The sequence below is a fragment of the Sebastes umbrosus genome, chromosome 6 (assembly GCF_015220745.1).
Source record: "Sebastes umbrosus isolate fSebUmb1 chromosome 6, fSebUmb1.pri, whole genome shotgun sequence".
In the NCBI taxonomy this organism is placed as follows: Eukaryota; Metazoa; Chordata; class Actinopteri; order Perciformes; family Sebastidae; genus Sebastes; species Sebastes umbrosus.
The window spans coordinates 2,552,501-2,568,851 of NC_051274.1; the positions used below are offsets into that span (position 1 = coordinate 2,552,501).

The window sequence follows — 16,351 nt, forward strand, 5'->3', positions numbered from 1 at the left end:
AATCCAACCAATTCATATTCATCCACGTCTTTTCCTCTTACTTTGATTTCCAGATCAAAACAATCTGGTTTTGTTTTATATATTGTTTTTGACAACTGACAAAATTATTCATCAAAGAATGAATGTGACTATTCATATTTTACCAGCCCACTATCTTGAGCTGCTTGGAAATCTAAATCATGATATCAACCACATTTCCTACGTGTCTTTTTATTTTTATTTTCCACAGACAATGTTAAAGTGGTTCTGATATACAACAACCAACCCAGCAAGTGCTACGGTGCAGTTAATATTGAAGTGAATGGTAGTCGTAGCCCCGTGTGTGCCAACACCTGGACCCAGAAGGAAGCTGCAGTGGTTTGCAAAGAGCTAGACTGTGGGGATGTCAGTATTGCCGTGTTTCCATTCACATGCTTTTATCCACATTTTCAAGTATCGCATTAGAGAAGCTGTATGGAATTCGATAAAACTTCCTCAATTTGCGCAAAAAAAGTTTTTATGCTCGCTTCAGGTGGTTTTTGCCTTTGTCCAGAAAGAGTTGATGCGGAAACATCTTTACTGAATCAAGTCTGATGTAGCGAACATTTAACTGACATGACTGATCAGCTGTTTCTGGATATATATATTCATATCATCTTTGTCTCCGGACAGCATGAGACACGGCCAGTACTAGCTGACATGAAAGAACTATTGAAACTGATTCCTGAAGACCTCTCTCCATTTTTCTCTCGTAAATGATTAGATGGCCGAGGCCAACTTCTTTTATGTCTGGTTCACAACCTCTACTTCATCTTCTATTCTGTTTACTGGTAGATTACAGCCGTGTGTAACTTGTAGCGTCAACTACTGACCAAACTACTCTGTAGCTGAGTTTATTCACTCCAAACCAGTTGATGGAAACATGCCTGACACATTTATTTTTTGCGACATTTCAAAAGTTCACTTAAAAATCTGAATGACAACTGAATGGAAACACCGCTAGCACTATAAAACACGTTTATTTAATGTAAGATATGTAACTATGCTGAACAGCAGCCACTGTGGCCACAAGTAACAATTACAGGATAATGCCAAAATATAGAAGTAGAAAATAGACCAGGGGTCTTTACTATCAAAAGAGCCATTTTAGGTGAAAAAAACAAAAAAAGAAATCTGTCTGGAGCCGCAAAACATTTGATCATTGTGATGAAGGTAACACAGTTGATAGTCTAAGAATATAGTATATAAGTCTAATGCATCCATCCATCCATCCATCTGCAACCGCTTATCCCGTTAGGGGTCGCGGGGGGGCTGGAGCCGATCCCAGCCGACATTGGGCGAAGGCAGGGTACACCCTGGACAGGTCGCCAGTCCATCGCAGGGCTGACACATATAGACAGACAACCATTCACGCTCACATTCACACCTACGGGCAATTTAGAGTCCACAATTAACCTAACCTGCATGTCTTTGGACTGTGGGAGGAAACCGGAGTACCCGGAGAAAACCCACGCTAACACGGGGAGAACATGCAAACTCCACACAGAAGGGTCCCAAGCCGGATTCGAACCTGCAACCCTCTAGCTGTGAGGCGCCAGTGCTAACCACTGCACCACCGTGCAGCCCCAAGTCTAATGCAGTGAGGGCAAAAGAGCAAATGTACTACGGAGTATTAGAAAATTAAAATAATTAATTAAAATTAAAAAATAGGAGATTTCCAGAATAAAGTCATAATATTACCAGAAAAAAAGTCGTAATATTACGAGAATTAAGTCATAACTTTACCAGAAAAAAAGGCGTAATATTACGAGAATAGAGTCCTAATATTACCAGAAAAAAAGTCATCATATTACCAGAATAAAGTCATAATTTTACGAGAAAAAAAGTTGTTATATTAAAAGATAAAGTCATAACTTTACAAGAAAAAAAGTCGGAATATAATGAGAATAAAGTCTTAAATTTATGAGAAAAAAGAAAATAACACATAAAATTACTACTTTATAATATTATGACTTTATTCTCATAATGATACGACTTTTTTCTCGTAAACCTATTTGACTTTATTCTCGTAATATTACAACTTTTTTCTTGTAAACCCTTGGCTTTATTATCGTAATATTACGACTTTTTTTTCTCGTAAACCTATGACTTTATTTTCATAATATTACAACTTTTTTCAGATAAACCTATGACTTTATTCTCGTAATATTACGACTCTATTCTCGCAATCTCAGATTTTTTTTTTTCCTCAATGTGGCCCTAATACTCCGTCGTACCATAGAACTTCAACAATGATATATAAAATTGAGTATGTAAACGAAAAACAGTTATTCATTTCCATTTTTAAAACTCCACAGGGAGCAACTGGAGAGCTAAAGAGACGTATGTGGCTCCGGAGCTGCATGTTGCTGACCCCTGGGTTAGAGTCATAAAGACAGCAAACTGATTCAAACATGTCAGCTCAGAAATATCTCAAGTGTACTAACATTAGCCACATTAGCTGCTGGTCAGACACACTGAGGAAGTCTGTGGCAGCAAAACTCCTGAGTGTACTGAACGAAGCACGGGGCTGTTTATGGCATATTAATTATTAATTCAACTACTCATTTGTAAGAGCTAGCATGTCTTTTTTTTTCTTTTTTCCAAAAGTTTCATAGTCTTGCATTTAATGTGTAAAGGAATAGTTTGGCATTTTTGGAAATATGCTTATTCACTATCTCTCTTATATCCATCCGCTAAACACGAACCAGGAGACAATTAGCTTAGCTTAGCATAAAGAGGAAACAAACTGGGAGGATGTTTCACCTCTAGGCTAGCTGTTTCCTCCTCTCTTCAGTCTTCATGCTAAGCTAAGCTAACCATCCCCCGGCTGTAGCGCATTCAACGGACACATAGGAGACTGATAGCTTTCCACAAAAAAGCAAATAAACGTATTACCTACAATGTCAAACTATTAATTTAAAGTCTTTGCCAATAAGTTTTATATTCTTCTTCTTCTTCTTATTATCTCTGTAAATTACTGTTCTTTTTGAGTCAATCGGGGCCTTCTGTTTGGCACAGATGAATGCCATGATATCCAAATAATCAGAAATGCTTTCTTCTAGGTGCATATTGAAAAAAAGAAGCCTCCAGGATCAGTCAAGGGGATAATGGACAATGTCAATTGCTCAGGCAACGAAGCGTCACTGTGGCACTGTAGCGCCAAGCATGTCAGCTCATGTTCTTCCGAGGCCTACGTAGTCTGTTCAGGTGAGATATGGCAGGAATCATATGGTGATAGTCTCTTCCTGTTATTTTAACTTTGACATATTGGTGGAAGCAAAAACACGACAGCTGTGCGATGTCATGTCGTGATGCAAAAGCATGTGTGCAATTCTACCCAAATGTATGCAATAAGAGCACGTGTACCATGTTTGACAACTCTCTTGCTGTCGTGGAACAGATAGTATGGAAGTGAGATTGGCGGACGGTCCTGGAAAATGTGCCGGGAGAGTGGAGATCCAGTATGAGGGCCGATGGCAACGGGTCCATGAGAGAGCACAGAATTTAAATGCTGTCTGCAGAGAACTGGGCTGTGGGAATGAAAGAAATTCGACCAAAAGAACTGAAAAGTTCTTCCAGGGCTCAGGTGATTTTCTGACTGTAACATGCAAGAGTACCGCCAAAAACATATCCGAGTGTACACTGCAGACGGATGAAGGCGTGAAGGAGAAGGCGCAGGCGCAGGGAATAACCTGTGAAGGTGAGTGTTTTTCTCTTGTTGTGCCTGACTGTCAGTTACAGTAGAGAGGTGTGCATAAAGGCACTCAAGTGAACTTGAATCTGCCGTTTTTGTTTGAGGTTGGAGTGGAAAGTGGAAAGAAGGCCTTTATTACAGGCACTGCAAAGAGAGAGAGAGTCTTCAGATATGTAGCTGTTTGGTGCTGAGCAGGTGGCGTACTTAACTGTGGGTTTTGTGCTGGAAACAGCTGCTGAAAGTGAGGTCCAAAACAGTTACAGACTACAACCAAACCACTCAGCTGGGAGATACTACGGTGCTCTGAGCTGAGGGGAAGTCTCTCTCTCTCTCTCTCTGTCTCTGTTTTTATGTGCAGTTACACCCTTCTGTTCAGTCAATCCTCTGAAATGAAACTGTGTCAACAAAATGATGTCGTACAACACATTTCACACAAGATATCAGAGCTTCTTCTTCCTTGTGTCCAGCCATCTTCTATATCACGTCTTTCCAGTGGTTGGCGCAGGCGAGCGCAGCGGCATTTGGTTTGGCAAGGTCATCTTTGGTACATTGTGGAGCTGAAGATGTACTGAACTAAATGAAGAGACCATAAAAAGCTTTGGGAGGATCATATCAAATACAATTTGCCATATGTGCCGACGTATGTTATATTTAGATTTTCAGGAAAACTCTGTTGGCGTTCCTGAAGAACGATTAGTTTCAACAGTGTACGGTGCAGAGTTATTGTCTAACTTTAAAAACTACATCTCACCATTTTCTTGATTCTTGGACAAAAGTGACTTTCTATATTTTATAACCCTATTCAAGTTTGTGTGTGGGGGCTTGAGCCTATCCCAGCATGCATTGTGTGGGAAGAGAGGGACACCCCGGGGACAAGTTGCCAGTCTGTCATAATCTAATACTAATGGTCTATCTTGCTTTTGTCCCGGTCAGAGCACAAGGTGGTGATACTGAAGGGAGGTGATTCCTGTTCTGGCCGGGTGGGGATAAAGCACGGCAAAAACACCAAATGGCTCTCCGGCTCTAACGAGACATGGAACCAACAGTCTGCAAACACAGTGTGTCAGCAGATGCACTGTGGGAACGCCTTATCCTTTAACTCCGAGTCTAGTGCTGATATCCAGAAAGATGTTTGGGCTGAATCTTACAAATGCTCATCCGACACCAAATCTCTGTTTGACTGTAAAAAAAACAATCTGACCACCAAACTGCCATCTGACCACGGAAACACTAGTGCCACTGTGAAATGCTCAGGTAATGTGACGGGCTTGATTTTCAAATGAAAACCTTTATTCATCATGGCCATTATTTATTATTATGTCACCGGTTGTGATCCAGTTTGAAATAATCTGCTGATGCAAGTCTGCAAACAACCTCCTCATCCCTTTTCTTGTTTGCGACGACAGGAAAACTCGAAGTGAAGCTGAGCAAAGGCTGCTGGGGGAATGTCAGTGTTTGGGTGGACGGCAAGAAGAATGGAAGTGTGTGCGCAGACAACTGGGAGAAGAAAAAGTCTGAGATGCTGTGTAAAAACCTGGACTGTGGGGACAAAGTCCTGACACGAATCACCGAGCCTGGAGAAAGTAAGGCCCTCTTCACAAGTTTGCACTGTACAGACGAGGCGACCAGCCTGACCCAGTGCAACTTCGTCAGGAATGAAAGGGGTATCAGCTGTGAACAAGCCTATGTTGTTTGCTCAGGTAATGGGTTGTTTTTAATATATATTTATTTAAAATGAAATCATTATTAGACTGTTGTTTATTATTTAATGGATTCCTACCACCTCAAAAGGCCTATTTCCAAATTTCAGTTGATTTTGCCCTAATTACCTTCACCAAGGAGGTGTTATCTGTTTGCTAGGTAGTTTACCTGAACATCTGGAGGGAAGTTAGACCAAAGAACACCTGATTTATTTTTGGCGATCTAGTCAGCAGAGGCCAAATCATTTTCCACCCTCCATATGGGCAAAGCAACAACAACCAACTCTTTATTAATCTCTCTTTGGTCAAATTCTTCTTCAGCACATTTAGTACAACATAGAAATGTATGTACAAACAAATAACTTCATCTCTTGTTCTTGTTGTTTTAATATGGCTCTTACTTTCCATAAATCTTCCAAATCCTTAAAGGTCGACACCTCTTGAAGAAACACGCACATATTAAACTCTGATGTGCACATGCCACCTTCTTAACATTCATTTTACCTTTGCAAATAGTTGACATTGTTGTCCATCAGTATGTATTTTGATCCAGATCATTTATTTTTGTCTTATTAAAATAACAGATGACATGAAGTTCCTAACTGTCAGTGTTGTTTTGCAGGTAGCGTCGAGTATGGATTTAGTGATACCAGAGATAAATGTTATGGAAATGTGGTGGTGCACTATGAAGGCCGGAGGCTCCCAGTTTGCAAACCTGCTCTTGACATCAAAACACAACACATCATCTGTGAGAAGCAGAAATGTGGTCAGGCTGTCAAAGAGATTGACTACTTCGGACCAAAGCCAGTAGAGAATTATTTAATTTCAAATATAACTTGCGATAACAAGTCAATAACATCATGCAATGTCAAGCCAGCGATGACACTCTGCGAATTAGGTGGCCTCCAATGCTCCGGTATGTGTCATGATTTTGTCTCAAACTGATCACTTTCAAAATGTCTTCATTGTCCATGTCCTCTGTTTTTGTCAAACTACAGGTCTCTTCTCTTCTCTATGTAATGCCTTCATGTTGAACAGTTAGGATGTGTAGGTCAGAATAGTGGACGGTTTTCCCTCTAGCATTCCAGCACATCTGGGACCTTCTTTTGAATGGGCGTCAATATGCTTGTTCACTTTCTTGTCCAGACTTAGAGGAGAAGATTGATAGCACTGTCATGTTTGTAGGACAAATACCAAGGCACCGCCAGGAGTTCTCAGTTTTCATCAAACTCTCAGCTAACATATTAGCATAACTAGCATATTTTCCTAAATAAAGTTTGCCTTGATGTTAAAGGAATGGTTCGATAGTTACTGTTATGTTGTTTCCTCGACAATTAAAATATTATCTAGACATTACAAACATGTGCTGGAGCCATAGTTAAATTGGTGGAGGATCACTGAGCTAACTCTCACTAGTTTGTGTCCACAGCATGTAGCCTAATCTGCATATTTAAGCTCTCACTAATTACAAGTTCTGTGAGTTTTGTATTTCCTGAATCTTTTCTCACACTCATGCTTCCTTTAGACTGGAGAAAGATGGCGCTGACAATGGGCAAGGCCTGTAGTGGAGATGTGTTTGTTCACTCGAAGGAGGAGAAAATAAGTCCTGTTTCCTCTGAAGGCTGGAGAGCAACTGAGAGGGACAGACTCTGCCAGGATTTGCAATGCGGCAAATACAGGTCAAATAAAACGACTCCATTGACTCAATCCGTTCTCTGGTCCACCAGCTTCAGCTGCGAAGGTGTACAGAAACCAGAGAACATCTGGGACTGTGAGAATCAAACCTCGTCTTCACAGGGAAACACAACAGAGCAGCTGAAAATTGAATGTGAAGGTAAATTTAATCTCTGCAAGGATTGCCTCGTAAATGATCACAGAATCTTAGCAATTGCATCGGAAACCACCTGAAAGTGAGACATGACACCAAGAGTGTGTAAGAAAAACTATAAGCTATTTTGTCTTTGGCTGGACCGCAGAGGGTCAGCCCTACAAACGCAAAAGTCTGTCAGTGAGTGACTGAGTGACTGACTGAGTGACTGACTGAGTGATGAAGTTACAGGATTGGTCAGCCGACTGTTGGAGTTTCCTCATTGGCCGTTGCTCTTTCAAAATGAAAAGGCGGAGAACAGTTCTGTGTTTAGGTTTTCTGGGGAGCGTGTCAGTGGTTCAATGTATCATTACATAGTGCTGTTGTTGTGCATGTGCTATTGTTTATGTTCGTTTAAGTTACGTTATGTTGTGCTTCGTATTGTGTTACCGTACATTCACACCAAGCGCGAAGCAAATTAGCAAACCACACGTCGCTACTGTGTTATGAACCCAAAATAAACACACTGTGCTGTGATTCAATTGCAATAAACGGATCAAAATGATGCCAGAATAACGACATTATGATGTTGATTTGTAAAAAGACCGAATCCATGCTTTGTCAAGTCTGTCCGCAAGACGACAAGCAAACAACTTTTAAAATGCTTGTTTTCTGAACGGAGTTCGGATCGATCAGTGCCAGGCTATGCTAACATTGTAGCTGCTCCATAAACACTCAACATAACGTCATCTAGGCATAAATACGGCAGCGACGTTGTTGTAAACGGATCAAAAGTGTGCCGAAATAACTACATAATGATGCTGATTAGTAAAAAGTCTGAATTCATGCTTTATCAGGTCTGTCCGCAAGACGACAAGCAAACAACTTTTAAAATGCTTGTTTTCTGAATGGAGTTCGGATCGATCAGTGCCAGGCTATGCTAACATTGTAGCTACTCCATTAACACTCCATCTAGGAATAAATACGACAGCAACAACGTCAGTCAATCAAACATTAAGATATAAGTGGAAAAAACTGTTCACAAAACATTATAGACATGACCACTGACTATTTGTGTAACAATTTAGCCACAAATTCACATCCTGACCAGATACGGTCCAGACATATACTCGGTTTTGACCGAGCTTGTTACAGATGCAGTAGGACAGCCCTAGGACACCAGAAGTGTGCGCCCCTTGACCACGGTTAGGGTGCTCGCCATCGGGTGAATGCCAACCTCAGATTCAGTGGCGTTTCGCGTCACTGTAGATGGATTTTTTCCTCTCGAATGCGTGCTTACGATCTGACAGTAGGTCGCTACCTTTATACCTTTACACCCAGAAACGTCCCCAACACAGCAAAAGAGAAACAGAAATCCAGGCAGATACAGACAGAGTGGGTCATAGTGATGTTAGAGGGATTATTTTGTTATCAGACTATACATAGTTTTTTTTAGGAAAATCCTACTCATTCAGTCTTTAATTTTTGATCTTGTTATTGTATTGTTTTCCTTTCTAGGTGAGCCCAGTGTCAACCTTTCACAGACATGTCGTGGTGAAGTGAAGATAGATGGCATTGAGGTTTGTGCCGATCAGTGGAAAGACAAATATTCCCAGTTGGTTTGCCAGGAAATGAACTGTAGCAACGCTGTTCCTGATTTCTTCCATGGTGAAAATCCTAAACCGGGGAAGCAGTACTTCCATGTCAGCTGTGAGGAGAACCATTTTAAACTTGGCCAGTGCAAGAGAGTCAAAAAAGACTGTAAAGGAAGATTGGTGTCTGTTAACTGTGTTAGTAAGTATGCATTGAAAGTATTCATCTGTCACCCTGTCTGAGGAAATGTCATTAATATTATTTTAAATGGAGAATATATGTCACAAATGAGCCAAATGAAGTTTGTAGGGCCCTCACACCTTCTCGTCCCCACGTTATTCTGGATTCTTACATTCTATCAGAATATAAAGGATTTAATCGATCGCCCTTTAAATGGGAAAAGCGTGATTCCTCTGTTCAATTTTTAATCTTTTGCATGTTGGAGTACATTTTTAATTTCCAGGAAGTCCCCATAAAGTGAATTTATTATTGTTTTTAGGATCTTTGCAGCTGAAATAGTGAATCAATTCAAATACAGAATAGAATACAGTAGCAGCAGAGAGGTAGACTGAAAGTCACGTCACCTATAGCCAGGAGATGATTAGCGTAGCTTAGCATCAGGCTGAGGAGCAGTATGAAACACCTAGCCTAGCTGTCCATGTCCAAAGTAAAAAGAAAAAAAAAGCCTACCAGCACCTCCACAGTTCACAAGTCAACATGTTATATCTTCTTTGTTTGTTCTCGTGAAAAATGAAGTTGAGAACTGCGACTTGTATTTTCATTTTAGTTGTAATAGCTTTGGGCGAGCTGTTTCCTCGCTGAGCTCAGCTCACCTCACCGTCTCCCGGCTCCAGCTTCATATTTAACAGACTGATATACTGTATGAGACTGTTATGATCCTCTTCTCATTTAACTCCCGGCAAGAAAGTGGATAAGCCTATTTCCTAAAATGCAAAAACTGTTCCTTGAAATGTCTCTGTCCCCAGAATCAATCAAATTGAATTGTTTTTATTTATTTATTTCTTTTACAGGCCAAATCAAGTTCGACACCTCAGAAAAATGTGGAGGTCAGATTAAAGTCAACTATCGAAATAAATGGGAATACGTGTGTCCCCTGACGTCATTTCCATCGAAACTTATGGACTCGCTGTGTGTTGAGTGCGATGGTCACAATAGAAGCATAAAAACACCTCAGAATGAATCAGTGGTACGTCTTTACATTCCACTTTTTGTTTGTTTCTGGCAACGTCCCGTTCATCATTAATCTAATAAGTATTCTGACATCATGGGACCTTTTTCTGTTCCACTACATGTTGTCCTTATAATTCATTCAGTTCTCATTTTTATCAGTCAGACTCTCTGTTGTTCTGTATGGCTGCATGAAACCGTATTACTCTAAACACAAGTTTCAATTTAAATTTCAAGGTGACCTTGGAAACAACGCTGAATTGCGCCAGCAATACCCAGGACATCAAGTACTGTGTCCGCACCCAGTCCTGTAAAGATGTCAAAGCAGCTGAGATCTACTGCAACGGTAAACCAAACCATGAGTCCTGTCCCAATAAGTCGGGCTTGTTCCCAAAAATATCCATTCAGTTGTTTTGCATAGGAATCAGATCTTTGTTATCTTCATACATAAAACCAATTTCTGATTTGATTAACATAGCATAGTATGTCCTAGTACTAGTACACAGTATAACTATGTATCTGTGTTTGATTTCAGAGTATGTGTTCCCAACAATCCCCGAACCTAAACGCATCCCCGACCGCACAGTGGAAATTATTGTGGGAGTAGGATTTGTTCTGGTTCTGGTGGTGTTGATTGTCGTATTTATAATAATCTGCGTTGTCAGGAAAGCCAAGATTTTCTCATGTGAGTATATTATTCTGTTACACCTCTACTGCTAGAAGTTATTGCTTCAGTTACAGTTAAATACTGATAATGTGTTTCACTTTTATTGAATTGCCTTGAAAAGGTGCCGCATTCCAACAGACAAGATGAAATCAGTGTGTCTAGCCGTCCTGATCATCCCGGCCTCATTTAAACAGTGTACTTGAGCCTTCTGCCACAAGAGGCCAGTCTTTCTGCATCTCTATGCTGCTGTAAAAGAGCATTTCAGATAACGGCAGCACTGCTGCTTCTGTCCAGCATTCATGTTACAGCTCCCATATCGTGCTCATTTTCAGGTTCATATTTGTATCTTGTGTTTCTACTAGAACATGTTTACATGCTGTAATGTTCAAAAAACACTTTATTTTCCTCATACTGTCTGCCTGAATATACCTGTATTTACCCTCTGTCTGAAACACTCCGTTTAAGTGCATTTCAATGGAATTGCAACGGAATTGCGTTGCTAGGCAACAGATTGGGTCCATGTTTACTTCCTGTCAACTGATGTTATTTACATACACTGCAACAAGAAAATAAACTGGGACACATTTAGAATGTTTACGTTTAAAACCGTGTAATGGTCTTAATATTGTATATTTGTGACATCACAAATGGACAGAAATCCTAACGGCTTGTTTCAAACGCACAATTTCTGAATACGGGCTGTGTGTGTTTCTCCGTATATTGTGCATTTTGATAGTTTAACAGTATTTATAAAGCACTTAAACCTGCTTTATAATATAAAAGACCTGAAAATCTCACATTTTATAATATGGGACCTTTAACCTTCTTCAGTTTAAATAGCAGCACATCAGTGCTACCCACCTATGCTTACTTGGGAGCAAATGCAAGTACACAAGAGTTTAATATATGCATGTGTGGTGTACTAACTGTCGTTATGTCAGTTGTTTGTCATGTACCAGTAAATGTGCAATGTTTTCTGTTGTAGCGAGAAAGTTGCAGAGAAAAGAAGTGGAGTTTGAAAGTGGCGACTACGACGACGTCACGAGCAAAGCAAACGAAATGGAGGTCTTGAGTGGTGGCAGTAAGTCTCAAAACATATTCATTCATTTATTTTATTTGTATTCATTTATTTGTAATTTTCCTAAACAATTCGTGGAATGTTGAATCCTTATCACAGGCTGCACCTCAGTTATATGTTATATTCTATCACCAGCAGTTACACGGGGCAGTAGTAGAAGAAGAGGTAACATCAAATAAAATAAATCATTAATCCCCAAGGAAACTACATTATTGAATTACAGCATAAGAATAATAGAAAACACAACAGAGTAATAAATATAGTGTATAAGAAGTAATATTAACAGCGGTGCAAAGTATAGAATAGCAATAATAGTAAGATAAATTTAGTAAGATAAGTAAACTAAGATAGAAAAGTAAATAACAACAACATAAGAATAAAACGCAGAGTAATAATGTGTAAGAAGTACCACCGATGCCTAATAGAATAACAATGAAAGTAAGATATATTAAGTAAAATAAGTTAACTAAAATAGAAACGTAATATTGGCATTGATATTGAAACAGTAATAAAAGTAATATTGCACGTGATATGGACATTATTGTTCATCTAACAGTATTTTATTATACATAGCATTATGTTACTTTAATCACATTACTACATTACTATATTGCTAATATTGTACATTTATATTATTATATAGAGGCTATATTATGGTATTATCTTCAATTTCTATTATATATACTGATATGATTACTGTATAGTGTGTATGTTATATAAAGCTTCTACATACAGTATATAGTATTAGACACTCTGTTGTTGTGTATATTGTACTTATTATTCATACCTATTCTTTAAACTGTATATCACATCACAGCTGCCAGAGTTGCACTACTGGATGTCTGTTGCACAATTCGGTTATACAGTATAATCTAAGGTGGCGTAAATTATATATTGTATATATCTTTTTAAATGTCGTCTCTCTAATTATTTGTTTTTCATTTATTTCATTAAAATAGTTCTTTCTTTGTTGTCTTACTCCTTCATCTGTCCCTTTGCTGCGTAACACCAGAGTATTTCCTTGGGGATAAATAAAGTCGAACCATAATATTAATCACACTTATTCAAAGTGTAAAATAAGCACAGACTTGGAATATGGCGAAAATATCTTCCATGACTGAGTTTATTAAAGTGGTTTCATGTCTTCATGATGAAAACATTGTGATTTGAAAAGTAGGACAATGTGGACGTATTTGTGAAGGAGTGTCGTTGCTGTTGTTCATGCAGGATTCCCATCGGAGACTGAAGTCGTCACGGAGAACGACGCGCGGAGCACTTCCTCTTTTCCTTACGATGATATCGATGACATAGCCGTGGCTCAGCCCCTGACCTCTAAGGCCGCCACCGCCGCTGCCTCAGGAGACAACGACAACCATGAGGGTGACCTCCATCAAAGCGCAGGAAAGTTTGGAACCGGTTTAATCATATCTTTTTTCACACTGGAATACCAATACTTTGACAATTTCTCACATAGTCGACAATCGGACTTAAACTAATTTTAACATGCAACTGTTTTCACAGATGGGGTGATCTACGAGGTAGACGACCCGCAGGAGAATTACGAGGACATCGAAGCCAAAATCATTCAGACTGAAGCTGAAGTCCACAACAGCCCCCAAACCACACCTGAAAGCAACGCAGCGCCACCTCCAGGATTAGAGCAGGGGGATGAGGACTACCTGGTGCCAGGCCAAGACGGGTGAGCCAAAACTGGGTTTAGCTGGCAAAGCAGATCTCCCCAAAACCTAGCTCCCATTTACTCTGACAAGAAGGTACCCAAAATATCCAAATTACAGACGGACCAACAATATTATTGTAGAGGAATCTTTAGATGAAGCAGAAATTTGCTGCAATATTTAACTTAAAAAAACAACTTTAAATTGTGTGTATAAAAAAGAAATTCATCCTCGATAAAACAAGTGGAATTATGCATATTCTGAAATACTGATCATTTCCAACCAGACAAGATTGTACAGTTTATGAATAGAAAAACAAGGCATTTCCTGTGTCTACCAAAAACATAATCTGATTGTGTACTGCTTATTTGTATACTTTATCTCTTTCTTTTTTTTTTACTGTTTAATCAAATGTACAATTATATCACCGGTGAGGAGAACGAGTGGTAAAATGTCCTTTTTCTTCAAATGTTCAAAATTAGAGTGATAGGAAGTTATTACAACTTTGTATCTCTTTCTTTCTTTGTTTTCATTGTAAAATCTTCTGCCTGTTATTGATTTTATGGCTTTTATGAAATGTGCTGCAAATGTTTAACATATATGTTTTTTTTTATTATTTTGTTAAGAAAATCCAGGCTGTTCTCATACACTGATCGTAGCTATACCTACGAAAAGTAATGCACTATAATTCAGACAACCCACGCAATCAATTCGTATGTAATCCACGTAATAAATTCGTATGTAACCCACGTAATCAATTTGTATGTAATCCAAATAATATATTCGTATGTAATCCACGTAATCAATTCGTATGTAATCCACGTAATAAATTTGTATGTAATCCACGTAATCAATTCGTATGTAATACACATAATCAATTCGTATGTAATCCACTTAATCAATTTGTATGTAATCCACGTAATCCATTCGTATGTAATCCACGTAAACAATTTGTATGTAATCCACGTAATGAATTCGTATATAATCCACATAATCAATTCGTATGTAACCAACGTAATCAATTTGTATGTAATCCATTTAATAAATTCGTATGTAATCCACGTAATAAATTGGTATATAATCCACGTAATATATTCGTATGTAATCCACGTAATAAATTTGTATGTAATCCACGTAATCAATTCGTATGTAATCCACGTAATCAATTTGTATGTAATCCACGTAATCAAGTCGTATGTAATCCACGTAATAAATCTGTATGTAATCCACGTAATCAAGTCGTATGTAATCCACGTAATCAATTCGTATGTAATCCATTTAATTAATTTGTATGTAATCCAGGTAATCAATTTGTATGTAATCCACGTAATCAATTCGTATGTAATCCACGTAATCAATTCGTATGTAATCCATTTAATTAATTTGTATGTAATCCAGGTAATCAATTCGTATGTAATCCACGTAATCAATTCGTATGTAATCCATTTAATTAATTTGTATGTAATCCAGGTAATCAATTTGTATGTAATCCACGTAATCAATTCATATGTAATCCACGTAATCAATTCGTATGTAATCCACGTAATCAATTCGTATGTAATCCACGTAATCAATTCGTATGTAATCCACATAATCAATTCGTATGTAATCCACATAATCAATTTGAATGTAATCAACGTAATCAATTCGTATGTAATCCACATAATCAATTCGTATGTAATCCACATAATCAATTTGAATGTGATCAACGTAATCAATTCGTATGTAATCCGACTAATCAAGTCATATTTTATCCATGTAATCAAATTGTACGTGATCCAAGTAATAAATTTGTATATAATCCATGTAATCAAGTTGTATGTAATCCAAGTAATAAATTTGTATGCAATCCACGTAATAAACTTGTATGTAATCCACGTAATCGTGAAACAGGAAGTATAAAGAGCGGTGAACGCCGTGTAGGGAGGAGGTAGGGTTGGCTAGTTGGGTACAAAAACACCAGACTTTTACCCAGGAGACCGCTGTTCGTGTCCTGTTTAAAACTAAAAGTCCATGTTTGATTTATTTGTCACGTAACTGAAGTAATGCCACATGTGTAGTGTTTTTGAACTCAAACCAGTCTTTTTTCTAAGCCTATCCAAGTTGCTTCCTGTGACGATGGAAGTTTATCTTGAAAAGACTGTGCACGTAACGAGCGGAGACTGACCTGTGTTGCTGGACATTTGTAGGAAAATGTAGGAAAAATGAGGAATCCGTTTTCGTAAGATATAATACAAACTGTTGTATGAGGACACGTTGAGACAGTAGTTGGTGTTGTACAGAGCTTCTATGATTTACACACTATCTGATGAGATTACTTTAGCTCCATGACGCAAAGACAGCGAAAATGAAACAATAAATGTTCTATGAGTCAAACTCCTTGTGTAACACAGCTGATCCAGTAAACTCAGGTCATATTACCATATATAGTATACGTGACATTGTATATTTGTAAGTTGATAGGCTTTGTATGAATGTATAACATTGAGGTTTTACTGTCAAATGGATGTTATTTTAAGGAATAGTTGATACCACTCTGGTCAAACTGTTCCTTTAAAGGTCCCATATTGTAAAAAGTGACATTTTCATGTCTTTTATATTATAAATCAGGTTTATGTGCTATATAAATACTGTTAAACTATATGGAGAAAAACACACACCCCGTATTCAGAAATTGTACGTTTGAAACGAGCCGTTAGGATTTCTGTCCATTTGTGATGTCACAAATATACAATATATATAGATCATTACACAGTTTTAAACATGAACATTCTAAATGTGTCCCAGTTTATTTCCTGTTGCAGTGTATGTAAATAACATCAGTTGACAGGAAGTAAACATGGACCCAAACTGTTGCCTAGCAACGCAATTCCGTTGAAATGAGCTAAAGCGGAGCGTTTCAGACAGAGGGTAAATACAGGTATATT

General features: G+C 38.4%; 2 protein-coding genes across 2 annotated transcripts in view; both read left to right on the top strand.

Annotated features, from left to right (window-relative positions):
* The window catches only part of LOC119490516 (scavenger receptor cysteine-rich type 1 protein M130), a 21,704-nt gene extending 7,599 nt beyond the window's left edge, over positions 1-14,105 (top strand). The window contains exons 6-19 of the mRNA XM_037773964.1: positions 230-384; positions 3,084-3,228; positions 3,422-3,721; positions 4,649-4,969; positions 5,122-5,415; positions 6,038-6,331; positions 6,941-7,249; positions 8,741-9,016; positions 9,847-10,022; positions 10,241-10,349; positions 10,539-10,688; positions 11,656-11,751; positions 12,976-13,149; positions 13,270-14,105. Coding sequence (XP_037629892.1) covers positions 230-384; positions 3,084-3,228; positions 3,422-3,721; positions 4,649-4,969; positions 5,122-5,415; positions 6,038-6,331; positions 6,941-7,249; positions 8,741-9,016; positions 9,847-10,022; positions 10,241-10,349; positions 10,539-10,688; positions 11,656-11,751; positions 12,976-13,149; positions 13,270-13,451 — 2,981 coding nt within the window. The 3' untranslated portion in view covers positions 13,452-14,105. The remainder of the gene's footprint in view (positions 1-229; positions 385-3,083; positions 3,229-3,421; positions 3,722-4,648; positions 4,970-5,121; positions 5,416-6,037; positions 6,332-6,940; positions 7,250-8,740; positions 9,017-9,846; positions 10,023-10,240; positions 10,350-10,538; positions 10,689-11,655; positions 11,752-12,975; positions 13,150-13,269) is intronic.
* On the top strand, positions 14,103-16,089 carry LOC119490485 (dynein heavy chain-like; the record flags this gene model as incomplete). The annotated part of the gene is made up of 1 exon (XM_037773928.1): positions 14,103-16,089. A coding segment is annotated over one exon (1,224 nt), but the record flags the coding sequence as incomplete, so codon positions are not given.
* Between the last annotated feature and the right edge of the window lie 262 nt (positions 16,090-16,351).